General features: G+C 39.3%; 1 protein-coding gene across 3 annotated transcripts; it reads left to right on the top strand.

Annotated features, from left to right (window-relative positions):
- Positions 1-427: 427 nt before the first annotated feature.
- On the top strand, positions 428-26,076 carry Zbtb1 (zinc finger and BTB domain containing 1). Of its 3 annotated transcripts, XM_020170911.2 has the most exons (4): positions 428-1,104; positions 12,249-12,278; positions 15,579-17,494; positions 25,065-26,076. In XM_020170911.2, the coding sequence occupies exons 3-4, from the start codon at positions 15,597-15,599 to the stop codon at positions 25,099-25,101; spliced, it is 1,935 nt and encodes a 644-aa protein (XP_020026500.2). In that variant the 5' UTR covers positions 428-1,104; positions 12,249-12,278; positions 15,579-15,596; the 3' UTR covers positions 25,102-26,076. The 3 variants fall into 3 exon arrangements, with proteins under 3 accessions (XP_020026500.2, XP_073923907.1, XP_073923908.1); XM_074067806.1 differs by lacking the exon at positions 25,065-26,076 and having other exon boundaries at positions 15,579-22,522; XM_074067807.1 differs by lacking the exons at positions 12,249-12,278; positions 25,065-26,076 and having other exon boundaries at positions 15,579-22,522.
- Positions 26,077-26,796: the final 720 nt, after the last annotated feature.

Genomic DNA, 26,796 nt, shown 5'->3' with positions numbered 1-26,796 from the left:
GAGGCGCTGAGGCTGGTGTGCGCGCGTGCGTGCGTGCGTGCGTACGTGCGCGCCCGCCCGCCTAAGTGGCCGGGCGGGGGTCGGCCCGCGCTCTGGGCGCCGCTGCCACAGTCCTCTGTCGTGACTGTGTAGGAGGAAGCGTGGGGACAAGTCTGAGCGTCACAGACTTCCCACACACAACCGCGTGACCCGGGGACTTTCCCCAGGGTGTGCAAAAGCACGGGCAACCCCCTCAGTTCTGGGGTGGGGGTGGGGAAGAATGCGCCCGCGTGTTCGGCGGGAGAGGGGTGAGGGCGCGGGGCCAGCGAGGCCGAGCGGCGGGAGCCCGGGAGGGGAGGCGGGCTGGGCGGGGTGGGGCATGGCGGGGGAAGTGACTCAGGGCCAGAGGCGGACAGGCCCACAGAAGGCATGGTGGGGGGAGCGCGGGGAATGGGCCACCCTGAGCGGACGAGCTGCGGACAGGACGGGACGAGTGTGCGGGCGCCCCCAGGACGCCCGGGGCATACGGGGAGGGAGGGTCCCGCCGCGGGGCCCTGCGGGACAGGGGTCTGACATCTGGGCGGAGTGAGAAAGCAGCATCCAGCCCTTGGGGAGTCGGGAGGAGCCCAGTCCCTTCCAGCTGTGCAAACAGGAGGAGGAGGTCCCAAGCCTGCCCTTGGGAGAGGGGCGAGAGGGGTGGCCAGGCCGCCACCGCGCCGGCCCCCGCGGTGCGGGGTGTGCCAGCCTCCTCGGAGCCCGACGCAGAAACTTGTTGCAACCAACAGGCGACTGCGGGTGCCCCTAGCAGCCAGCGGCGGAGTGGGTGGGCGGGCGAGAGGGAGGGGAAGGCTGGCGGACGCCGCAGCGAACTGGTGGGCAGACCCGAGTCGCCGCGTAAGCGGGGCCGGCTCAGTGCGGTGCGGCAGGCGCGGCTGTGCGGCAGCGGAAGTCCTTTGTTGCAGCACAGTCCCTGGCAGAGCCAGAGTCTCTCCGCGCAGCCCAGCCGGAGCGCCGCGCGCCGCCGCCACTGCAGTTCGCAGCCCCTTCGCCTCCGCCCGCCTCGCCCGCTCCCGATTTGCCTTAAACTCCCTAAAATCTCCGCAGCCCTGGTTCCTGCTGCGGCCGGTGAGTATTTGCCAGTTGTGGGGCTATTTGCGCAACTTTGGCCCGGGCCGCGGGCCTGACGGGAGTGCGGGGCCGGAGCGCCGCCGACCTGTGCGGGGAGCCCGACGCCCTGCGAGGACCCGGCGGCGGGCGGCTGGCGGGCCGCCTGCCCCGATGCCGGCGTCCAGGTCCCTGGTGTGCGGGCCTGCCGGAGTCGTAGGCGAACCCCGGTGGCGACTAGCTGGCAAACTGGTTCCCTCCTTTCCCCTTCCCCACTCTGCCTTTATTTTCTTTTTCGAGGGGGGAGGGGAGGGAGGCGGGAGGCCCCGGCTGATTGACGGCCCGGAGCCCGCTTCGCTCAACTTACTGCTGGGCTCGGCGCGGGTGGGAGGGGAAGCGTCCCGGAGCCGAGGCCGCAGACTTGGGCGCGCTCCGAGGGAGGAGGCGCGGAGCGGCGCCGGCGCGCACGCCTCTCGTTAGTGAGAAGCGGCGGGTCCGGGCCGGGAACACGCTCCGCCTGCCGCGGGAGAGCGCTTTCGTCCGCAGCCGCGGCGCGCACCAAGTTGTGCGAGCGTTGCGGGCGCCGAAGCGTGCGGGCGGCAGCTCGGCGCAGCCCTCCCGGGCCCTCACACCGAGCCAGCGTCCGTCCGCGGGAAACGGGCGACGGGAAGGGGTTAACCAGAGTCCTGGGGTGGAAGGTACACGCGAATTCTCCATTGGTCAGAGTGTAGCCCATGCAGTATGCATCACGACCAGAGCAGTTCTTCCTCTGACACTCGAACCCACACAGCGTTCCGAGGCTTTTTTTTTATCTTTCCCCCAGACAGTGTTTTGCTCTGTAGCCCAGGAAGGCCTCGAACTCGTGATTCGTGACCCCCAACACCCCCTCTGTCCCCCCTACGCACACCCTCTGCGCGCCCCAGTGCTGGGATTACAGGCGCACACCATCACGCACGGCTTGAGGCTGTTAAAGGCCATTTAAAATTAATTTGTTGAGGTGAACGTCGAGGCACACTGAAGCAGGCTTGGCGAAAGGGTGCAGTTCTCGTGACAACTTTAAAGTAGTCACGGTCTTAGAAACGGAAATTTGATTCTATGAACTTCTGTTAGTGTAAGTGGATATGATATAGAGAAATGGGAGAATGGAGATTGGTCATTTACTCAGAATTTAAAACTACCCTTTTGAATCACTTGCTGACATCTAATAGAGCCTCAGTAATAAATGAATGGCTTTGGGAACTATTGGGGTTTCCTCCTCTTAAAGAAACAGAGGAAAGCGAAGGATAGTAGAGGATAAGTGTTTTTCCAAAGGTAAGGAACAGAAAGTCTGCAGTAGAGCCTTCAGTTAATAACTTACACTAATTTTAACAGCAGGATTTCTCCGTTAAAAGCAAATTTTCTCCTAATCCCAGTACTTGGGAAGCTGAGGCAAGAGGTTCTCAAGTTCAAGGCCAGTTTGGGTTTATAGATGCTGTCTCAAAAGCAGAGAGGGGAATCAAATTTCCATGGCATTGAATAACTCAGATTGAGAATAACTCAGGCTGAGCAGTCTTTCCCGCAGAATTTCTGTTCTTCCCACCTCTAACACGTGGCCTACCCTTTATGCATTTGGGGTGGAGGGAGGGAATGTGCATCACTGTCAGAGAAAAGAAACCATGTTTTAACCAAGACTTTAGCAGGCATAAGTGCAGCTGCAGCCACTTGCTCTTGACCTTGTACTTTCTGTTTTGTTTTTAATTGTTTTAGTCTTGAAACAGGAGCTCACTATGTAGCCCAGGCTAGCCCTGAACTCTTGATTCTTCTGCCTCAGTTTACATAGTGCTGGGATTATAGGTTTTCCACCAACCCACACCTGGCTTCTGACCTTGTGTTTTGATTTCAATGTAACTGCTAAATTTTTTTTTTTTTAAACTGCTTCCTTGTTCTTTTTTGCCAGGGTCTGGGGAAGGTACAGTTCGGGGACCTTTTCAATGTGTCTCCGTGTTCTTTGCATCCTCATTTCTCTTTCTAATGTGCAGGAGAAAACAAATGCCTGCTTGCAAACCTGTCCTCTAGTCAAGAAAGGCACTAAGCCTTTGTTGTTAACCTCTGGCCCAAATGGGAGGAAACCATTTGGCATAGAAATTCAGAAATTGTCCATAGATTTTTATTTTTAAGCTAAAATCTGTTGTCTTAAAAAAAAATGTGTATTTGTGGAACGTTTGCTTGAGAGTTCATTTTGGTCTCAGTAGACTGTTTCTGCTGTATTTTCTTCTTGTGCTAGAATTATTTTTGGTTCTTATATTCTTACGTGAACCAGATTGTCATTCATGTTATTCTTTCTCAAAACGGAAATGCTTTTTTGTTATAAAGCCATACTCTTTGTAAAAATTCAACCTATACTGCAGCACATAAAATACAAAAATGAAAGTCATTCTGACTCCCACTCCTCAGAGATAGTCACTGTGAACAGTCAGTCCTTGTTTTAAAAGTGAGAGAAGGCAACACTTGAGCATAGCTGTGCAGTCCTGTGCACTTATCCCTGGCCTGTCGGTTCTGTAGTCACTACTCAGTGAATTACCAGGTAGAGAAAAAGGGACTGTTTTGCCTTGGGCTGATGTAAAATGCTATGATTAACAGACATGAGTTTCTAATGTAACATTTTAGGTTTGTCCTCATGAAGTGTACCTTGGTGGGCTATTTCTCATGCCTTGTTAATGTTGATGTCCAGCCTCTAATTGATTGATTTATACCAGTCAAACTTACTAAAACAAAACAAACCCCTCACCACAATATGTAGCTGGGAATGAATAGGTACGCTTGTCATACAGACCACTAGCAAGATAGCCCTTTGCTGATGGGTGATAGCAGGTGTTCCTCCTGATTAGTATCCAAAGGTTCAGCTGAACATCACGACTATGGGAAGGAATTGGAGGAAACGGGGGCTTACTGACTGTGCTGTTTTCAGATGTTGCATGGGAGGGACTGATAGTGGGGAGGGGTGCAGGGACTCTGGCCAATTATGAGATAACTCATAATTGTTATCTGGGCATACATATAAGGTAGATTTCTAAGTATACCTCTATTTTGGCATATATAGTCATTTGTACATTAGTTACAAGAAATCATATTCCGAGTACAGAATCACTTATTCCTTAGCCTGGTGAATTCAAGAAAAAGGAGTAGTCAAGAAGTTGATGTTCTAAAAAAAAAGCCCCAAGGGGGCGGGGGGAAGGGGGAAGAAATGACCCAAATATTGTATGCACATATGAATAAAATAAAAATTAAAAAATAAATAAAAATAAAGCCCCAAAATACTACATAGAAGTTTAATCACAACATTGGTTATTAGAGGGTGTTGATGATATGGGTGTTTTATATACTACTTTGTCTTTGAATTTAAATTGTTTTCAAAATAAAATTCGAAGTAGTAACAGCACTTGCTTAGGATGGGTGAAGCCCCAGTTCCATTCCTAGCACTGCAAAAAACAAACAAGAAAAAAAATTAATAAAATTGGAAAATTAAAGAATGAAATTACCAACTTGATTTTCTGTGGGCTATGTGAGATGTGTGTAATTCTTTTTAGAGATAGCCAAAGAGTTCCAACCCCACTTTTAACCTCTAGTATCCGGAGTGGGCATACTCTGGTGGGCATTGGGAATCAGCAGATGGAAAAGGAGATAAGGAAGGGGTGGGGCATTCTGCCTACCTGCAAGATGGGCAGTAAGAATGCTGGGAGCTTTTAGAGTTATCAGAAAAGGTTACTTTGGCCGGGTGCCAGTGGCTCACGCCTGTAATCACAGCTACTCAGGAGGATCATGGTTCAAGGCCAGCCAGGGCAAAAAGTTCCATGAGACACTATCTTGAAAAAAATCTATCACAAAAAAGGACTGCTGGTGTGGCTCAAGGTGTAGGCCCAGAGTTCAAACCCCAGTACTGCAAAAAAAAAAAAAAAAAAGTTAACTTTGAAAGGCCTAGAATGTTGTAAAGGGGCACCTGACCAGAAGGAGGGTTGTCTGCTTTTCCAAAACTGAAACCTGGGCTTTGAGTCAGGAGTCAGAGTTTGAGTCTCAACCTCTACTTACAAGATGAGCAATTAAAAACCACTGGACTGACTTCTTTATTCACAAAATGAAAATAACAAAAAACACCTCTCTCTCTCCTCTTTTTTTTTTATTCATATGTGCATACAATGTTTGGGTCATTTCTCCCCCCCCCCGCCATGTATGTGTGTGTGTGTGTATACAGAGAGTTGAGTTTATAGGTTTTTTTAAATTTTATCATTTTTATATGTGTATATATACATATACATATATATGTATATAGAGAGTTGTGTTTATAGTTTTAATTTTATTGTTTTTACATTTACTTACATATGTATACATTATTTGGGCCACCCTAACCCACCCCCCGCAAAAAAAATACCTCTTTTGTATGGTTGGATGGATTGAATAATGCATAAAAAATGCTCTGTGAATTATCAGCTACTACATAAATGTAAAAAAGCAAAAAGTTGATTCACAAAAATACCTCTTTTGTATGGTTGGATGGATTGAATCATGCATAAAAAATGCTCTGTGAATTATCAGCTACTACATAAATGTAAAAAAGCAAAAAGTTGATTCACAAAATAAAACTTACCTACTTAAATTTTATTTACTCAAAACCTCATTACATATCAACTAAATATCAAGTAACTGTTAGAGGCTTAGCTTACAGTAATGACTAAGACAATGTCTTCACTTCAAGGACTTTACAATATAGCAGAGGAGGCAAATAGTTACAATACTTGCCTTGAATGTAGTGACAGATACAGCATTCCAGCTTGGATGATATATTATTTGTCACCCTAGAGTTGCATGTCTATTAGGCTGCTTTGGCAGCCTTACCCCAGGATCAGAAAGAGTGAGCTGGTCATGGGAAAGATTTTTTTTTTTGAGGGAAAGATTTATTAGGATGCCATTAAGAGAAGAGACAAATGATGGCTGCTGTGCAAAAGGCCATAGATCCGGGAAGGGTTCTAAGCAAAGGGACTAGCATCACTGTCAGATGATTTGGGATGAGGGGAAATCTTAGATAGATTTAAGGCTTAGAAATGAGGTGAAGTTTCTTAGCATGAACACACTTTATGATACTTTTATTGGTTTCATTTCCTTGAATTTTAATTAAATAATAGTGTGAAGTTTTCAGGATTTTGGTTAGAATTAAATAATACTGGAGCCATAGAATTGGACACAATACAATTTTTAAAATGTAGAATCTACACATTTTTTGTAGAGAGGATTGCCTCACCAGTTACTCATTTAGCAATATCACTGAATACTTAGAATGTTCCACAGTAAGTCCTTCATTCAAGTTGCTTACAATCCAGTGAAGGAGACCAATACATAATTATAGTGGATTACTATTTAGCAGTTCATGACAGACACTGCTTCACAATAACTAAAAGCTAGGAAGAATGAACATCCCTTCTTAGGTAGGGAATGAGGCACAAATTGGTTGCACAACCTACTCAAGGTCACACACCTTAGACTGATGGAGTGGCTCGAGTGGTAGAGCCCTGCCAGCAAGTGTGAAGCCCTGAGTTCAACCCCCAGTACAGCCTAAAAAAATAAATAAAACTCAACTATAAGGTCACACACCTAGCAGGAATTTGAACCCAGGTGGTCTGGTTAGTCTGTGCTTTAATGCCTACTTTATATTGCTGTGCTGATTATTAAACTGTAGTGTAATAAGTGCAAAATCAGAAGATGATACATAGTAATTTCAAAAACATAGTGGAGAGGAAGTTGCTACAGAGCGCTTGAAGGAGGTGACTACTGGCTCTTAGATGGTATGTGGGAGGTTCAGACAGAAGAACCAATCATGAGTAAAACTGGAGGTAAGAAATGTATGAAATACTGTATATCAAGGGGGAACAGAAGGTCAGATACCAAGCAGTTCAGTGTTGCTTGAGCATGAAGTTTGAAGAAGAGAGTTAATATGAGTAGGTGGGTGGGCACAAAGGGCTTTGTGTGCCTGGTGAAGGAGTTAATACTTTATTTAGCCTGAGGATATATGAGGGGACCATAGCAGAGTAACAACACGGCCTAACTTGTTCTTTGTAAGTAGTCTGAGAGTGAAGGATGGAATGGAGGGCCAGTTATGATCCTGTTGTAATAACCATGATTGGTAATAGAGGCCTCTTGAGGACAGGGGAGGCAGTGATGAAATAAAGGGGTATATTTGAGAAATACTGAGTGGGAATATTGGCAAGACTTGGTAGTTGATTATGAGAGAGAAGTTCTAGGTAACTTCCCGCTACCCTGGGTACTTGCTTGTGGTGGTGACAGTTCAGACAGAATGTATGGATAGGAGTGATTTTAGGTGGACCTCAGACACACTGAGTGCACAGAGTGAGCGAAGAGTACTTTGGAATGAACCCTAAGAATACAAATACCCTGTGCCAAAAGGGACTTCCTGGTGAAGCCACTTTTAGTTCAGCCCCCTACTGTTTACACAGTGCCCTCTGGTGGTCAGAAGATGCTATGCTGCCTCTTTATGATCAATAGATGAAAATGTGGAGACTGCCTGGATTAAAATACCTTTTCTCCTCTACTCCAGTAGGGAAAGAATATTCTAAAACCACTGTGTTCCCTATGCCTTCTGTGTGGACAAATTCACTTCCTAGACCTTTAATGTAGTCATACAACAGAACCATCTCACTTAACATTCGTAAGTTGCTTGTTTGGCAAACTTAGCTATCCATTGCTCTGGAATGAAGCAAAAGAAGGCAATTTGTTACTCAGAGAGCTCTTCCCTAGGACCTCAGAGAAAAATAAATTATGTAGATCTAGTTTCAGTGAGTTTTTATCTTGCTTCACAGCCCATAAAAGATTGGAATGGTCAACGGCAGATCAGTACACCTTTCAAAAGTGATAAGGAGACAAAAATACCAACCAACCGACGAACAAACCACAAGCTCAAAAAGCATAACAGTCTGAGGACATTTTGTATAGGTGCAGACAACTCTTGTAAATTTGACCAGCTTCAGCATATCAGCAAAACAAATTGATGTAGAGGACAAAAATAGTCAGGTTGCCTTATATGTGGGAGCTGCAATAATATGAAGAGCACTAGACCAGGATTAAGGAGACCAAGGTCTTATCCTGACAACCACTAAAAGGAGATGTGGCTTTAAGCATATCACTTAACCTCTAAGGGCCTCAGTTTAAGTTTGTTCTCTGATCTACAAAATAGTGGATTGAACTCGATCACTTTATAAATTCACAATGACATTAATTTTTTAAAAATTGTGTTATGCTTGGATTGAAAAGGCAAAAAACATTTGTCATCTCTAGCTTATCAAAGAGTCCTTTGAGGAGTGTGATTATTCCTGTTTCATAGTTAATAGGATTAGAGAGGTAAAAAGTTTCCTGATGGCTAAGTAAGTGGTAGAGCTGGTATTCCTGTCTAGTAATGCTTGCTTCCTAGGCTTTTTTTTTTTTTTAATTATTTTGCTTAACAAACATGTTCTAAGTGCCAGCGGTGTAGGAAGAGTGTGCTAGACACAAGAACACTAAGGCCATTAAGCCTTGTCCCTGTCCTTAGGGGCTCAGTACAGTAGGCATTACTGTACCATACTGCCCCTTGGATGTCTGCAGTGCTAATGGAGCAGTAATACTACAGCATTGTTAGGGTTCATGTACATCCACATTATGGTGTAACAGACCTCAGGGTCTGAGCATGGAACTGAGCCACCATTTATAGCATTGTTTCTATGGGAATGTGTTTTTCAAGTTCCAAATAACATAAAAAGAAGCTTTGGAACATAATTATAATTTCAGAACTTCCTGTACTAAGTACTGAATTTGGAATCTAATAACTAGCCAGAATGCTGAATTTAAACAGTGAATAAAATTTTCTACATGTGATCGAGTTTGTCACTTAAGTGGCTTAAAGTAAAACCTTTTATCTTTTTGTTTTCTTTTTCTTTTTTGATGGTATCAGGATTTGAACTTGGGGTCTTCTGCTTGCTAGGAAGGTACACTACCACTTGAGCCACTCCCTCAGTCCTTAAAATCATTTGTCTTTAGGAGCCTCTACGACTGCTCATTCTCAGAAATTTCAAGAAGAAAACCTAAAGAATTTAATCAGTTGTAAAGATTGGATTGTATACTCTAAAAAATGGTATACAAGAAAAAAATGCCGGTGCTTTTTTTTTTGTTTGTTTTTTGGCAGTACTGGGGTTTGAACTCAGGGCCTCATGCTTGCTAGGCAGGCACTCTACCACTTGAGCCACTCCCCCGGCACAACATTTTTATAGGTGACAAAATTATCAAGACCATGATCTTGCTTGTGTTCTAATCCTAAGAAGTCCTCCCTTTGTGGCATACATATAATATTATATGCTTCTGTTTGGGTTGGTTTTTCATTTCTATAACAAAATACCTGAGGCAGGATAACTTAGAAAGAAAAGATTTAGCTCACAGTTTTGGTGGCTGAAAATCCAAACAGCATAGTACTGGCTCTGATGAGGACCTCCCTGGCTGTATTACCTCATTGCATGTTGTATCTGCAAGAGATCATACATGAGACAGGATGCCTGAGAAGAGGAGGGGCCATTCTCACTCTTTTATAATAACCCTTCTCTCAGGAGCTAACTGGGATCCTGTGAGAATTGCCTTAATGCTCTCAAGGGTAGCACTCTCAAAGATCATATGCCCTCCTGCTAGATCCTCCCTCTTAAAGGTCCACACACCTCTTCACATGGCCATACTGGGGACCAAGTTTCTGACCCATGAAACTGGGGACATACTTAAACCATATCCAAACCATAGCAGAAAATGGGTCTCATAATAGTACACATTTTGTAGGGTTTGTTATGAGTAGTAAATGCTAAAATGATATACAGAGGTACATGCATACATACATGTGTATGTATAATCACATGTGTTATGTAACACACACACACACACACACACACACACATATATTGGATTTCACATTTTTTTAGTAGGAATGCTCAATCTATACTTGAATCCCTTTTGAAATCCAGAGGTAACTGCAAATGGTGTATAAATGGGGGCCACATTGAAAGTCCTGTGTGAGACTCCTCCAGACTCTCTCGAGACTATGTAGCTCAGCTTACAATGGTTGTGCCAGTCTGTGCCACAGTGTGGACTGATTATTTGCCTCACAGGAGGCTTCTGAAAACCCCTTTAAGTTACTTCATTCACTTTATAGACCCTTATTATTTGACTAATGCAAAAATGTTAGTTCCAGTATGAGATTGAGCCATAGGGAAAGTTACTTCTGAAATCTTACTATATCAGTGAAAAATTCACTGAAATAGCTAACACAGTATAGCTTGGGAACACAGTTGTTGCGGATGTCTACATGACATGTAGAGATAAGGCCCGTTACAGATAACGTTCACTTGAGGGTAATCACTTTCTTAAGAGTTCTCTGGGAAGGCCACACCCCGTAGTACCAAGGAAGTGGTTAATACTGTCTAGGTGGACAGGAGTCCTTATTTTCTGTCCTAGCACCGACTTTACCACAGCTACAGAGATCATGATACACTGTTTAACTGGCTCTAGGTCTTTGCATCTGAAATAAGAATGTTGGACTTAGATTCAGATCTAAGCTCTTACAAGCCTATGACTGTCTAAATTACTTAAGGTGCTTGGTGGCTTTGACTTTGAGATAAGTTGATAAATTTTTTCAAGCTGAAGTTTTTTAAATCCAGTAAAAAAAATTTTAGGGTCACCTAACTCCTTATTGCTGGATCACTACCCACTGGGTGTCCTTGTAGCCTTAAGGCAACAGTCCTTTCCAGAAGACACGAAGACCTTTGAACCGGCTGTTTCAGCCTCATCCCTGACTTCCAGCTGTGATAAAATTGTTCTTCCAGTGTTGCAGCTGGTAACAAACAAAAGCCATCACACGCTGACATCATAAAAACAGGAACAGCTGAAACATAAGGAATCCTTCCATGTAAAACTTTTAAGTTCTCTAAGTTTTCTTGGTAGCATTATTAAGGATGTCAAAAAATGAAAGCAAATGTTTGGAATTTGAGTGCAGTTATTTACTAAAAGTGAATGCATAATAACATTTCTAATACAAAATTATCTTCAAAAGATAAGCTGAAAGCCTTTCAGTAAATTTAGATCCCTCTAAATTTACCCACTGGGTAAAATCAGTTTTACTCAGACCTTGGACGGTTACATGATAACTGCTTCAACTTAAGTGGTAGGACACCTGTCTAGCAAGTGCAAAGGCCCGAGTTCAAATCCCAGTACTGCAAAAAAAAGAAAGAAAACCCAAACAAATAAAAGCTATAACTATACGTCTTCTTAGAAACTATAAGGTTAACATTGAAAATTAGACCTAGAGCTTGTTTAGCTTCCTGGGCTGTGACAGAACACGGATGGACATGTGGAGGCAGCAGGATTCGTACCCAGTCTGTTGCAAAAGAACCTTGTTCTCTCCAGTACAGCATGATTCCTTTCACAGAGTGGGCATTTTGCTGCACATGCAAATGTAATCACCACCAGTCTAGGAAAAGCCAAAATGCTTCACGTATCCTTGATATGGAACACCTGTGCACCTGCTGATTCTCAGTACCCTGTACAGTCCCTGAGACACCAAAGGTACTTAATGAACATTTATACCCCAGGCTGAGTGCTGTGGCTCGTGTCTATAATCCCAGCTATTTGGGAGGTGGAGACCAGGAAAATGCCATTTGAGATCACCTGGAAACCTTATCTCAACAAATAAGCTGAGTGTGGTGGTACACTTCTGTAATATGAACTATGGGAGAGGTGTAGGTAGGAGGTTTGCTGTCCATGGCTGGCCCTAGCAAAAACAGGAGATCGTATCTGGAAAAATAACTACAGCAAAAATGGGCTGGAAGTGTGGTGCCTGCCTAGCAAGTACAAAACCTTGAATTCAAACTCCAGTACTGCCAAAACCAAAAATTGTTGAAGGAATAAATGTGCATTAAGTGCTTTGGATACTGTTACTTGTTTTAGTGTTTTGGTTTTGTTAGTACAGAATACATGTATTTTCTTTAATTCAATAGTGATGATAGCTTTAGATGTGCCTATGTTGTTGTATTAACTTAAAAATAAAAGTGCTTTTCATTAGGTGAGAAGGGTTCTTAGAACTTTCACACTATTTCTTTTTCTTTTTGTGGTACTAGGACTTGAATCTGCGGCTGTCTACTTGTGAGGTAAGCACTCTACCACTTGACCCAGAGCCTGACCCCAAAACTTGTTTTGAGTATTTTTGAGATAGGGTCTCAAGGAACCATTTGCCCAGGTTGGCTTCAAGCCACAGTGCTCCTGATCTCTGCCTCTTGAATAGCTAGGGTTACAGGTGTGAGCCACTGGCGCCTGCTCAGCCAGAAACTTTTAAAACTTTATGTCAACAAACTCTCACTGCAAGGATGCTTTGAAGTTATCTAGTTAAGACCTCCATACTTAAATAAACATGACTACCACTGTGACAACAGCCAGTACTACTTCCACTAATTATTATGTACAAGCACTGCATTTTACACGGTGCCTCTGGGAATCATCATGTTGGATGTTATTTGAGGTATTTTTGCCACCTTGAAACTTAGAGTCAAGGAGGATAAACAAAAATTGATTGGACCCCAATCTCTCACACACACACACACACACACACACACAGACACACACACCCCCCGCCGCGCCAAAAAAAAAAAGTAGATTAGAACCCAGGTCTGTTGGGTACAAGTGTGGGGCCTGTGCTCTTTTTACTGGACAGTACTGCCCTCAAAAACATTTCATTGTTGGCTTTAATATGGGTATTCACTATCCTCTAAACAAGTTTGTTTCATTTTTTAATAACTCTTATGACTAGAAAGCCTTTCAGAGATATTTATCCCTCTGTCTCTTTCATGTTAATTAATTTTTATTAGGATATAGTCATTATACAGTGCCCTCTGCCTCTTTCTATTTATTTTTTGTTGAAGGTCTCTGAATCCTACAAAAATGACTAAAGACATAAAAATCTCATCCTACTTAGAATGGCCTTGGGCCAACATTTCTGTGTACTTTTTTTATCTTTTGGATAAGGTACTGTTCAGATATGTTTTATATAATTCTAATTGAAACAAATTTTATCTGTTTGATACATCCTGAAAATTTCCCCACTTTCTTCTGTTGGCTTCACTCATAAACCTAATTTTTAAAGACTAATGCATTTTAAAGAGTAAATTCTAGGATGTAGCTTTACCTTGGTTTACTTAACAACTGCCTAGTTACCAGGCACTCAGATTAAAGAACAGTGGTGAGTATCTTGTACATATGTTGCTTTTGTATTTTGGCACATGGGCAACGTGACTCCTCATGTTTGGGTATAGACATCCAAAATAGAATTTTGAAATATTTTATGTACTTGAAATGCTTATCTGGCTTCCACAAGGCACCGTCTTTGCAATTTTAAAAAGGCAGCAGGCATCCTCACTTTCATTTCACAGACCCACATCCCTGCCTAGGAACTCTGTCTTTAAGCAGGGAAATAGGAAGGAGGAGGCAGCATGGGCCTGTAGGTAGTGGGGACGAAGGTATGGGATTCATACTTGATCTGTGAGGAGCAGATAAAAGCAAGTAGACGTAAGTAAATGTAGGCACTTTAATTACTACTGCAGGGATTGAGTTTGGGAGTGAGGAGTGAAAATTTTATTTCACTGAACAGCTTGTTAAATGTTCTTTTAAAGTTCAATAAAACTGTGTAGGAACTTGTTTTTCAGTAAAAGATAGGCTTTATGTATATAAAAGCTTTATGTGTACAGATTAAAATTTGAGGCTAAAATTGGAGCTTATTTTAGCTTTGTACTTGGGAGGCTGAGGCAGAAGGATCACCACTCAAGGCCAGCTCAGGCCAAGGTTAGAATGAGACCCCTATCTGAAAAACAAATTAAAAAGCAAAAGGATTGAAGGCATGGCTCAAGTGGTAGAGCGAACTTTAGGCCTTGAGTTCAATCCCCACTACTAAAGCAAAAAACAAACAACAACAAAAAATGCCCACCAATGTTGTTAAATGAAGAAAACTAGTTGCAGAATGGTCTATGTAGTATGATACCATTTCGGTTTAACCTAAACACAACAAAAGCAAACTGTATGCCTGGTGCATAGTAAGTGCTCAGTATGCTGGTGTGTACATTCATATATGCGGATCTGAAGGTACAAAAGTATCTGGAGGGGTTACCTCTAACAGGAGGTACAGCTAAGGTGTACTTTTATTCTGTGCACTTTGTTTGAATTTTTTACCATAAGCATGTGTTCTTTTATACTTTTTAAATAGTTAAAATGATGAGAGAAAAATTTATAATGTATGAATAGATACCTTCTCCCCAAAGAAGGTATCTTTATACCTTAAAGTACACTGAGCAATGTAAGATGTTTTCTGACCCTTCAGAATTATTGCTTCTCTAGTAATTTAAGAAAAGAGAAAAGTATTGATCAAATGTGCTAGGTACAATTTCTATGTAATTTAATAAGTTTTTTTTTTAAGTGAATATTTTTCTATGGAAAATTTCAAGTAAATATATAAAATAGAATTCTTATTATCTCTGAGGTTCAATAGTTGTCAACACATAGTCAGTCTTGTGACATTCATAGCCTCCTCACCCAGCTCATTTATTTTGAAGAATAGCTCAAATATATAATTTTATCTATATTACTTCAGTATGTTCATCTAAAAGATAAGGACTCTTAAGACAATCAAAAAGTCCATATCACACTTAAAAAAGGAGCAATAGTTCCTTATAATAAGTTATCTAAAAAGTTTTTAATACTCTGCAGTCTAGTTAGTAACTTTCAGCTAGTTGATATTTCATTTACTTTCATTATTTATATCCTTTAAGTACTTTTTTTTGGTGGTACTGGAGTTCAAACTCAGGATCTCATGCTTATTAGGTGGGCATTCTACCACTTGAGTCACTCTGCCAGACCAAGTACTTTTAAATTAATGTCTTAGCCAGGCACCAGTGGCTCATGCCTGTAATCCTAGCTATTTGGGAAGCTGAAATCAGAAGGATCAAGATTCAAGGCCAGCCCAGGCAAATATTTTATGAGATCCCATCTCCAAAATAACCAGAGCAAAATGGACTGGAGGTGTGGCTCAAGCAGTAGAGCACCTGCTTTGCAAATGCTAAGCCCTGAGCTCAAACCCCAGTTCCATCAAAAAGAAAAAAAAAATTAATGTCTTTTCCTTTTGAATTTTATATTCATTTTTCCCCTAGAATGAAGCCAAAATTAAACTTTGCTTTTGATGCCTTTGTTCTATATGAGAAACCTGAATAAATGGCTAGGTACCTTCATCTCCAAATTAAAAAAAAAAAAAGATTCAGGTATATATTACTGTGTTTGCTACATTAGAAAGCTATTTATACCTTGATTGTAACAGTAAAGTTACACAAATCACAATCATGATAAAAATTTCTCTTTTTTAAGTGCTTTTCAGGTGTCTGATCTGACTTTAATATTTTTGTTTTACATAGGTCTCTAATTAATAGAAGATGGCAAAGCCTAGCCACAGCAGCTACGTCCTTCAGCAGCTAAACAACCAAAGAGAATGGGGTTTTCTCTGTGACTGTTGTATTGCAATTGATGACATTTACTTTCAAGCACACAAGGCAGTTCTAGCTGCCTGTAGCTCCTATTTTAGGATGTTTTTCATGAACCATCAGCATAGTACTGCACAACTGAATCTCAGCAACATGAAAATCAGTGCCGAGTGTTTTGATCTCATCTTGCAGTTCATGTATTTAGGAAAAATTATGACTGCTCCCTCCAGTTTTGAGCAGTTCAAAGTGGCAATGAATTACCTACAGCTATACAATGTTCCTGACTGCTTAGAAGACATACAGGATGCAGATTGTTCTAGTTCAAAATGTTCATCTTCTGCTTCCAGCAAGCAGAACAGTAAGATGATATTTGGGGTAAGAATGTATGAAGACACTGTGGCTAGAAATGGCAATGAAACCAACAGGTGGTGTGCAGAACCAAGTTCAACAGTAAATACACCACATAATAGAGAGCCTGATGAAGAATCTCTACAACTAGGTAATTTTCCTGAACCGCTGTTTGATGTATGTAAAAAAAGTTCGGTGTCCAAATTATCTACTCCAAAAGAACGTGTGTCACGACGCTTTGGACGGAGTTTTACCTGTGACAGTTGTGGATTTGGCTTCAGCTGTGAAAAATTATTAGATGAGCATGTGCTGACCTGTACTAACAGACATTCATACCAAAACACAAGATCCTACCACCGGACAGTAGATATTAGAGATGGAAAAGACAGTAGTATCAAAGCAGAATTTGGAGAAAAGGATTCTTCTAAAGCATTTTCTGCCCAGATAGAGAAGTATAGAGGAGACCCAAGCCACACTGCTGATGATTCAGCTTCAACCACTGGAAGCAGAAAAAGTAGCACAGTGGAGTCTGAAATAGCCAGTGAAGAAAAAAGCAGAGCTGCTGAGAGGAAAAGAATCATTATCAAGATGGAGCCCGAGGACATTCCTACAGATGAACTGAAAGACTATAACATTATTAAAGTGACTGATAAAGACTGCAATGAATCCACTGACAATGACGAGTTAGAGGATGAGCCTGAAGAACAATTTTATAGATACTATGTTGAAGAAGATGTCAGCATTAAAAAGAGCGGTAGGAAAACTCTCAAACCTCGGATGTCAATAAGTGTTGATGAAAGAGGTGGTTTAGAAAATATGAGGCCTCCTAACAATAGCAGTCCAGTGCAAGAGGACACTGAGAATGCATCTTGTGAGCTGTGTGGACTCACAATAACTGAGGAGGACCTGTCATCTCATTACTTAGCCAAGCACATAGAAAATATCTGTGCGTGTGGGAAGTGTGGACAGATACTTGTCAAGGGCAGACAGCTCCAGGAACATGCTCAGAGATGTGGCGAGCCTCAAGATCTGACAATGAACGGGTTAGGAAATGCTGAGGAGAAAATGGACATGGAAGAGAATCCTGATGATCAGTCAGAAATAAGAGATATGTTTGTGGAAATGTTGGATGATTTTAGAGACAGTCATTACCAGATAAGCAGTATCCAAAAAAAGCAGTTATTTAAACATTCTGCCTGTCCTTTTCGATGTCCTAATTGTGGCCAGCGTTTCGAAACTGAAAACCTAGTGGTTGAACATATGTCTAGCTGCCTAGATCAAGATATGTTTAAGAGTGCCATCATGGAAGAAAATGAAAGAGATCACAGACGAAAACATTTTTGTAATCTGTGTGGGAAAGGATTTTACCAGCGGTGTCATTTAAGAGAACACTATACTGTTCATACTAAGGAGAAACAGTTTGTTTGTCAGACATGTGGAAAGCAGTTTTTAAGAGAGCGTCAGTTACGTCTGCACAATGATATGCACAAAGGCATGGCCAGGTATGTCTGTTCCATTTGTGATCAAGGAAACTTCCGAAAACATGACCATGTACGGCATATGATTTCTCATTTATCTGCTGGCGAGACTATATGCCAGGTCTGCTTTCAGATATTTCCAAATAATGAACAGCTGGAGCAGCACATGGATGTTCATCTGTACACATGTGGAATATGTGGAGCAAAATTTAATTTGAGGAAAGATATGAGATCCCATTATAATGCCAAGCATTTGAAAAGAACCTAAGTGGTTTTCTTCTGTACTAATGTCTAGTTGATAGCAGACAAAACACCAAAGCAAAAAGCATATGAGCTATTTAGAAGTTGATTTTATAAGATGAATTGTTGGAAAAAATTTCAAGGCCCTTTTACCTTTAACATTTTTGTTCAGGACCTTAAATATCTACATTTTAGGTGTTAAATGTTTATCAGTTTTGTTGTTACTTAATAGCGTTCTGTTTCTAGTTTCTTAGCTATGATTAACCTTACTTTTAAATGTAGACTATAAATGGCTGTTTACCCCTTCAGTGGCTATTAAACTTTAGGTTTTTTTTTTTTATCAATAAGGTGACGACTTCACTATTTCTATGTGTGTGTGTTTTTTTTTTAAGGTTATCATATGAAATTTTAAACCCAACATCATTGGCCATTTTTGTTTAAACTTTAAAAAATTTTTAGAATAATTATTTAAAACTATCCTATTCACTTTTAGCTTTTTTTTTTTTTGGTCAGTTTTAGACAGTAGATTAGCTACTGTTCATTCTCTCTTATCAGTGAAATTCATATTCTTAAATTGACAAGTTTATTAGGCAAGTTAGGTGTACTGAATCTACCTTTAAGGTTGACATGGGCTCAAACTTGGGCTAAGAAGATTGTGGACCTGAGGAAATTCCTATAAAAGAACATTTCCTGTAATTGATAAAATATTATCATTAATAATCACATTTAAAACTTATATTAAGTGTAAATCCCAATGACTTTTCCCTCACTTGAGAAATGAGTGAGGATAAGTCATTTTGTTTTATGATAGCAAATTTAACTATGATAGTTAATTAAAAAGATATCTTGTATTCATTAAAAATATTTTAATTTAAAATACTCTGATTTCTAAAGTGTGTTAGTTTATCAGTTATTTTGTTTATAAATAGACTTTAATAGTTCTCTAGAAATACGACATTTAAAGGAAAATGACTTCTCACCTTTAAAATTACATACTTTTGGAACTTTGAAATTTGAGAAAGCTGCCATGTGTATTGATAAATCTAATAAAATAAAGAAATCAATTATAAATCTGGTTGTTCTATAAAAGTAGAGTGCACAATAAAATGTGTTGTGTTTTATACTATCTAAGAAGAAAATGTGTTTGACAAATTGTAGTTTATCACCATGCTTCATTATTATTTTCTGTAAAGAATATAAAATTTGAGGACTATAAAATAACCACAGCATATAAGTGGAATAGTTTATATATTCAGATAAAGTAGTATTACTGTTAGTTGTGGTTGACATAGGGTCTACATTGATTACATGTGACTTAAAACACTGGCAAAACTGACCCACCAATAAACACATCTACTGAATAGAATGCCTTTAAATGTGAATTACTTGCATTGTAATACCCCTCTCATAATGAAAGGGATTTTTAATTAATTACTATATTTACAAATACAATTTTGTGATTACAAACAGTAATTTAATAGGATTGCTCTTTTTTTAATATATTTTTAAGATCTGCAAATAGTTTTATATATAATTTGCATAAAAGAACATGTTAAGAGAACTGAGAGGCATATTGGCTAGTACAGACTTAGTTGAATGTACTGGAGCACGGTGTGAGCTCAGAGATTTGTGGGGATATATTGAAATGTTACATGAGGATAAGAATAGCACAGGAATTAATAAGTAAAAAGGCACAAAAAGGTAAAAATAAATCGGGATTTTTAGTTTTTTCCTTCGGCACTGGAGTTTGAACTCAGGGCCTCATACTTGCTACACAGGTGTTCTACCACTTAAGCCACTCTGCCGGCCTTATTTTCAAGATAGGGTCACTCGAACTATTTACCTAGGCTGTCTTTGAACCTTGATCCTCCTGATCTCAGCCTCCCAAGTAGCTGGTGTGAGCCACCAGCACCTGGCTGGGATTTTTTTTTTTTTTTTTTAAAGTCACACAGTTAACAGAAAAGGCAGGAGAAGTGATTCATGTTAGTCTTGGATACACTAGTTTATCAAGTATTTAAATCTGAAATGTTAACTTACCATGAAATATAGAATGCATGTATATAATACCACTACCGCTAGGAACCTGATAAACAAAAGTTCTCTAAACCCAGAGACTCTCAGAGAGTGGCATGAAGAGATAATATAAACCAAATTTTCAAACTATACCTTAGTGGGCATAATTTTCTTTGGGATTACTTGTTTGCACCCTCATCAAAGGCAGTGGCTTTCTCACAATTGAAGGAAAGACCTTTTCTAAATATTATTTGACATGTACTAACAGTCAACAATTACCAAATATATAAAATACATAATCTCTAATTTTACACGACTGAGATGTAGATAGTTTCACAAAGCCATACCTCATCGTGTTTTCTCCCCGTATCACGTTATACAGGACACACATTTTTGTTTTGTAATTAGCCATTGGGTACAACTTTCCCTATTAAGGCAGAGTTCATTTAAAGGCTACCTTGCTTTTAGTATTAGAGGGAATGAAAAGTATCCAACACCTCTCTCACAAGCTCTTTAACCTTTATTTTGTTCTTTTTTTGTGGGCCTGAACGTTGAACCCCAGGGTCTTGAGTATGCAAGGCAAGTGCTCTACCACTGAGCCATTGCCTCAGCCCCCAAAACCTCTTGAAGCCAGTTTCCTTTAACCTCCTTCCTCCTGGGGTGGAGCTACAGTGCTCTTAATTCCTTTGCTATTGCTTCTTGCCCTCTCGAACTATGAAGAGAGTGAATCAAGACTGTGGAAGTTGTCTGCTGCTCCCACCTTTATAATTTACACATTAGGCTCCAAATCTTTAGATTTGAAAAGGAAAACAAAACAAAATAAAAAGTAAATGTTTTTTTCATGCTGGAGATTGAGCTCAGATCCTTGACGTGGCAGGTAAGGCTCTACCACTGAGCTGTATCCCCAACCTTCCCTTTTGTTCTAAACAGCAAGAAATCCTGGAGGAATAGTCAGCTCCTAACAAAGCCGTCACCAGTTATCGTGCACCCGAATGTTTCAGTAAATAAGAATGTTTCAGTAATTAAGATTAATATCCAATTAACAACCCGATTACAACCCAGGCACCTGTGGATGAGGACTCAGAAATTTGCCTTAGTCTCTTACATTCCTTTTGTTTTTGAAACAGCCTTGGTTTCAAAAGTTTGCTGGCCGCAAACTCAATATTCCTCTGCCTCTCCAGTGCGGGGGATTAGAAGGGTGCACTGTCATGCCTGGCTTCCCATATTTTTGACCCTCTTTTTTGGGGGGAGGAAGTGGTACTGGGGTTTGAACTCAGCCTCATGCTTGCTAGGCAGTGGCCTCCCATTTTCTTAAGATAAAAATATTCAGAGAAATGAGTCACGTGGTATGAAACAACTGTTTAATTACTATAAAGTAATTGACAATTTGTGGACAAAAATGAGAAGAAAGGATTCCAGAGAGGCTAGTTATAGAAATAATAATTAAAAGTAAGGACAGTTTGCTAGGGCAGACAACACTAATTAAAAGGAAATACAACAGTTGTGAAAAACCACATTTTACTATAGTTAGAAGCAAAAATACAAAGAGGTTATAAAAATGGAATTAAAAAAATTAAACATTTGAAAATTATAGGTGAGATGAGTAGGAATTAATTTGATTCAATTAAAATAATTCAGTTATAGAATATTTATGGGACAATGGTTATGAGCATACCTGAATATTTGAGAACTCTTTCTAAAATGTGGCTAGAAAAGTTGCCAACTTTCTTATTGGTTAAATGATAATCATTCCTCAGGGCTGTCAGAATGGCTAAAGTGGTAGAGCACCTGCCTAGCAAGGGTGAGGCCCTGAGTACAAACCCAGTACCTGCAAAAGAAATCCCTCATCCTCTATACCACGAAGAAACTTCCATATTTATTAGGTTTCCCAAAGAACCAGTATAAGAGTTGTAATATTTAAATTGTGTATAAAACTTGTCATTGTTAAGAAGGTAAATCACTACCAAAAGAAAAAAAACTCAATATGTATATACACATACAGTGGAGAAATTTGGTGTATCTAATTTAACTGGGTTTTATTGTGAATTAATATGTTTTTTAAAATTTTTGCCATTAATCTATTTTGATCAGTTTCCCAACTTTCCCTCACCCTCTTTGCAATAAATGCTTCCCAATGATAAAATGCCAGTACACTGTAGGCACTGAAATATCGGTAACTTCTAGGATTGCTGAGTACCAAACAGCTCTAGGAGAACATAATCTTGTAGAATCTCCCAATATCCTTGATACCTGAGGGTGGTCAGTAAGGTGTGAAAGGATGGGTGCCAGCAAACGATAGCAAGTAGAGCTGTACTTGGTAATAAGAATGGAAAGCTTGCATCCAGATTTGGAAACCCATAGTCCATCCATACTAGGTAGGGCTCAGTAGTCCCAGCATTCATTTATTTAGCACTCTATACTCAAGTGCTTTACATGCATAGTTAATACAGCCTTTGAGGTAAGTATACTGACTTTCCAGATGGGCAACTGAGGTGGAGAGACTATTTTTCCTAAAATCACACCGAAACTATGTATTAGGCCTGGAATTTGAACCTAGACCTTTGACTTAGCCTACATTTGTGTACTTAACCACTAAGTCACATGCTTCACCTACCAAGAAGTACAAAGAAAGGGCCTTTTCAGCATAGGAACATGATAAAGGTCCTGTGAGGCTGTACTCCTTGTTCATCTGTCACCTGCAGTGCCTGGTAAGGTGGATGGTAATTGTGGGTACCTTATGAACATTCTGAGTAATGTGAAAGAAAATATAAGAGTGGAAAATAAAACTTTTTATTTGAACAGGTCATTCAGAGTGATGTTTTAGAAATATTAAATGCTAATATGTATTTGATTTTCCCTTCACTTTAAACTTAAAACATTTTGTGATTATCATCAGTCATTTTTCAGGTTTATAGTACTCAACTAAAAATCACTTAGAATTCACCTTCCATATTTCTATGTATTTACTTTTTCTATTCCTGTCCTTTATGTATTCATCTCTCCCACCAATCTTCATTTTCTTTTGTTAGTTATGAGACTGATCAGTTGAACTCAAATTACTTGCAAGTAAATGTTCCCAAGAAAAGCAGAATCTCAGAATAACCAGTTTCCTCTTTTTGCCTTAACAGATGATATGGATAAGAAATTCATAATTTCTTTGGTCAGTAAACAAAATATCCTCACTCCCCACCCCCACCAATTATACTGATTGCTTTAAGATTTATAAAGAAGCCTAAGTTGGCTTCTTTATAAATACAGTGGAGAAATTTGGTGTATCTAATTTAACTGGGTTTTATTGTGAATTAAAATGTTTTTAAAAAATTTTACATTTTTATATACATTGTTATTTTAACGATGTATATAATTCAAATTAAGAAAATACCTATAGATTTTTAAGTAAATTTGTTGACAGTCTTACTCATAAAATGAAAGATAACTTCAGGAACTGACAGTTGCATAACCACCCTATAACCTAGCAGTAAAACTTCAAACAAAATTAAAGTTAAAAATGGTTTAAATGAAACTATCCGATCTTATCTGACTTTGCATCTATTACCCGATTTCTATACAAAAGGTTCTATGCTACTCTGCTATACCTACTGCTTTAGTGATCTGTCACGTGTTATTTTTCAAGTAAGAACAAAATGGAGGCGAGTCTGTGAATAATGTCTATATAGTCAGTCACTTTTCACTGCTTCTGTCAAACTCAAAGACATATTACCTGGTAACATGGATGTAGTCTCACTAATCCAGTTGAAATTTAGCTTAGGCAAGAGGCATAAAGGTAAGGGTTTAGAATGTTTGTGTCTGTAAATGACAATTGGACATATAAATAAACCAAATGGCAATTAACAGCTTGGAAATTCATGCTAATTTTGAACCAGTTTAATACAGCTTGCCTATTTATAAGCACATACGTAGTTGAATTTAGCATTAAGTTTAAATCCTATTTATTTCTTTATATTCAGGAAAACAAAATCATTGAGGTCTGTTGCAGAATCGTTCTTTCTATCAAAATCTACACAGATCAATAGGGGGAGGAAGTTATTCTAATTTCTCATTATGCTACTCAGTGTAGTGACAAAAAAAGATGAAGATTACAATCCAATGCTTGGTATGAATCAAACATCGATGTACCAATCATCATAGGAAAGTCTAGGGCCAAAGAACAACAGAAATTTTAAAGATATGGTTTCAACTGCAGAGCAAGAAATATTAATTTTCTGTGAGAAAGTGCATAGTACTCTTCTTACCTAATTGAGAAAGGAGTTGAATTAAAAATACAGCCTATAAAGCCCTCTTAAGTCTTATTTTAAAAGGTATTATGTTTTTGTTCTACTTAAGCCTATAACTTACACCAATTGAAATAGCAGAACTCAGTTTTGGGTTTTTTGTTTGTTTGTTTGTCTTGGCAGTACTGGGATTTGAATGCAGGGCTTTGGGTTTGCAGAACAAGCCTCTACCACTTGAGCCACACCTCTAGCCACAGAACTTATTTTAATGAAAGATACAATTCTAGGTCTGGGGGTATAGCTCAAGCAGTAGAGAACCTGCTTTGTAAGCTTGAGGCCCTAAGTTCAAACCCCAGTACCCCCCCAAAATTTTTTAAAAACCCACAACTCTAAGCACCCAGATTATAAAAGTAATCTTTCAATGCTTATGTTCCCTGATGTAAGAAAAACACTTTTTTTTTATTTTTTTTGCTGCAAAAAATATAATTCCACCCAGAATCACTGGGGCAGATGAGGAGAGTTTGAAGAAAGAATTTAAAGGAAAATTCATTTCTCTCCTCCTTTCCTCCCCTGCTCCCTCCAGTGTATGTGTGTACTTGACTTTCATTTCAGAATATACAATACTTGCTATTTGAAGAGGGCAGTGTTAGTGTGATGGGTGAAAACTAAAAGGGACATGAACTTTTAAGTTTATTACATCTGTGTTTCAGTCAGGAATTTGCCATTAACAATACATTATAAAACACAACTTCTTCCTCCCTACTCTCTACTTGTCTGACCTCATTTTTTTATGTTACATATTTATGTGCCCAATCATTCTAGCTTAGACCATGCAAAAACAAAAAAGGTACCCCATGTCTGAAGAATGATATTAGTAACAAGAATACTTTATATTTAAAAGTGCAATGAGTTACATTTGAGAAGTAATTAAGTAAATTTAAATTCTAGGAGCTGTTCTATTCTTTTGTTCCTATTCTTTGTTCTTCTAACAGTGTGCTGGCCTGGTGCCAAAAGCTAAGAAATTCTAACCTAAGAATGATGATGTATCTTGTAGAGCAGTCAACTTGTAATATTATTTTTCTTGAGTTTTGTCTTTTTCTGTGTGGCAGTGGTGAAATAGGGCCTTCTAAACCTCTGGAGAAGTGACAGATCTGAATTTGGAGAGGACATGGGGAAGAATCAATCTTCAACAGATAATCTTTAAGTGCAGACCCAGGACTATCAGATCTGAAGTGGCACCATCTTTTCTGTCTTCCTGACAAACTTCATCAACCCTAAAAGTTCCAGTTGCAAAGATCCAAGAAAATTCAATAAAAATCACTTTGGTGTAACAAAACTGATTCACAGTGACTCTCATAGTATTTGTGGACAATCTGCTAAAATCAAGTAACTGTAAAATTCATATGACATCAGTGGTTAAAGCTACTCTAAAATTAAACTTTATATGCTAATTATCTTCAAGGTCCCTTTTAAAATAAAGGGCTTGCCAGGCTACTGTAAATATAAAGAGAGATAATCACATACCTCTATAAATGCATATATAATTCTAAACTTAAAATAACCAGAATTATAGCTTACGTATTATGAAGTGTAGTTAGACAATTTAAAAAGCTATGACCTGAAATCTTTAGTTGAGAGTATAAATAAAAAGTTGGTACAGAAAAACTTTAAGGTGAATGTTGTATCAAGATAATCTAGTTATTGCTGTAATATACCACTTGCCCTCCTTTTTCACTAACTATGCTGTTACATAGTTGATTGTTAATAATAATGAAGCCTCATTTAAAGTCTGTTAACTTGAAAAATGGGTAGCATTATTTTGACAGTGGTAGATTTTCACAAATCACAGACGTTATTTTTCAGCTTAGCAATATAACCTAATAAGGCAGAATTAACATTTGTTCTTCATAGTAATGCATAATGCCATGCCTCTCAGCTTCAAATATCAAGATAAAATTCAGCTAAGTGCTGCATGAAACGATTAACATGTTTTTAAAAACCTGTCATGGAGAAATAAAATATTTGTTTAAATGGGCTACAAATGCTTTGCTACACACACACACACACACACATTTCTTAACCATATGAATCTTAAGGCCATGTTTCCTTATTGTGAATATACTCATAGTTTTACTTTTGGTTACCTGTATCCAATTCCTTATGATTATTTTGGGGGTTTTGTGCAATGTCAAAATATTACATTTTTAGAAATGTTTATTTTTATGCCTGTTTCTTCAAATGTTTTAGTAAAGAGTTACACAAAGAGATCTATAGTTAATAGTATACAGGGAAGTTGAGTCACAAATCCTAACTGTGAGGTAGGGTGATAACTTAAACATTCATTCTAATAACTAAACTAGCTAAAAATCAGACCAAGTGCATTACAATGGGGGTAGTAGGTACAGGGGGGAAAGGAAGAAAAATTTACCAAAAAGTTCAAATACATATGAAACTGCTTTAAGAGAATTAAGTCTAATACTGGTGGGGTGGCTCAAGTGGTAAAGCGCATGCCTAGCAAGTGTGAGGCCCTGAGTTCAAACCCCAGCACTGAGAAAAAAAAATTAAGTCATTAAGTTTAAAGAGGTGTAAGAGTCTAAAAACACCAGAGATAATCGATTTGGAGAATATAAAAGGACATAGAACTGTAGGCTTCTAAAAATAAATAGGAAACAGAAAAGATAAAAGAATACTACCAATAAAGGTGCCAGATCAATAATAGAAATAACCCAATAAATAATTTTTGATTCAATTTTTATCAAATTAGATTGACTAAAGAAAAATCACTTAAATTTTGACTGTACTACAAGTGTAATGAATTACATTAACTATAAATGGTATAAA

The sequence above is a fragment of the Castor canadensis genome, chromosome 3 (assembly GCF_047511655.1).
Source record: "Castor canadensis chromosome 3, mCasCan1.hap1v2, whole genome shotgun sequence".
Taxonomy (NCBI): Eukaryota; Metazoa; Chordata; class Mammalia; order Rodentia; family Castoridae; genus Castor; species Castor canadensis.
This window is presented reverse-complemented; position numbering and strand designations above follow the sequence as displayed.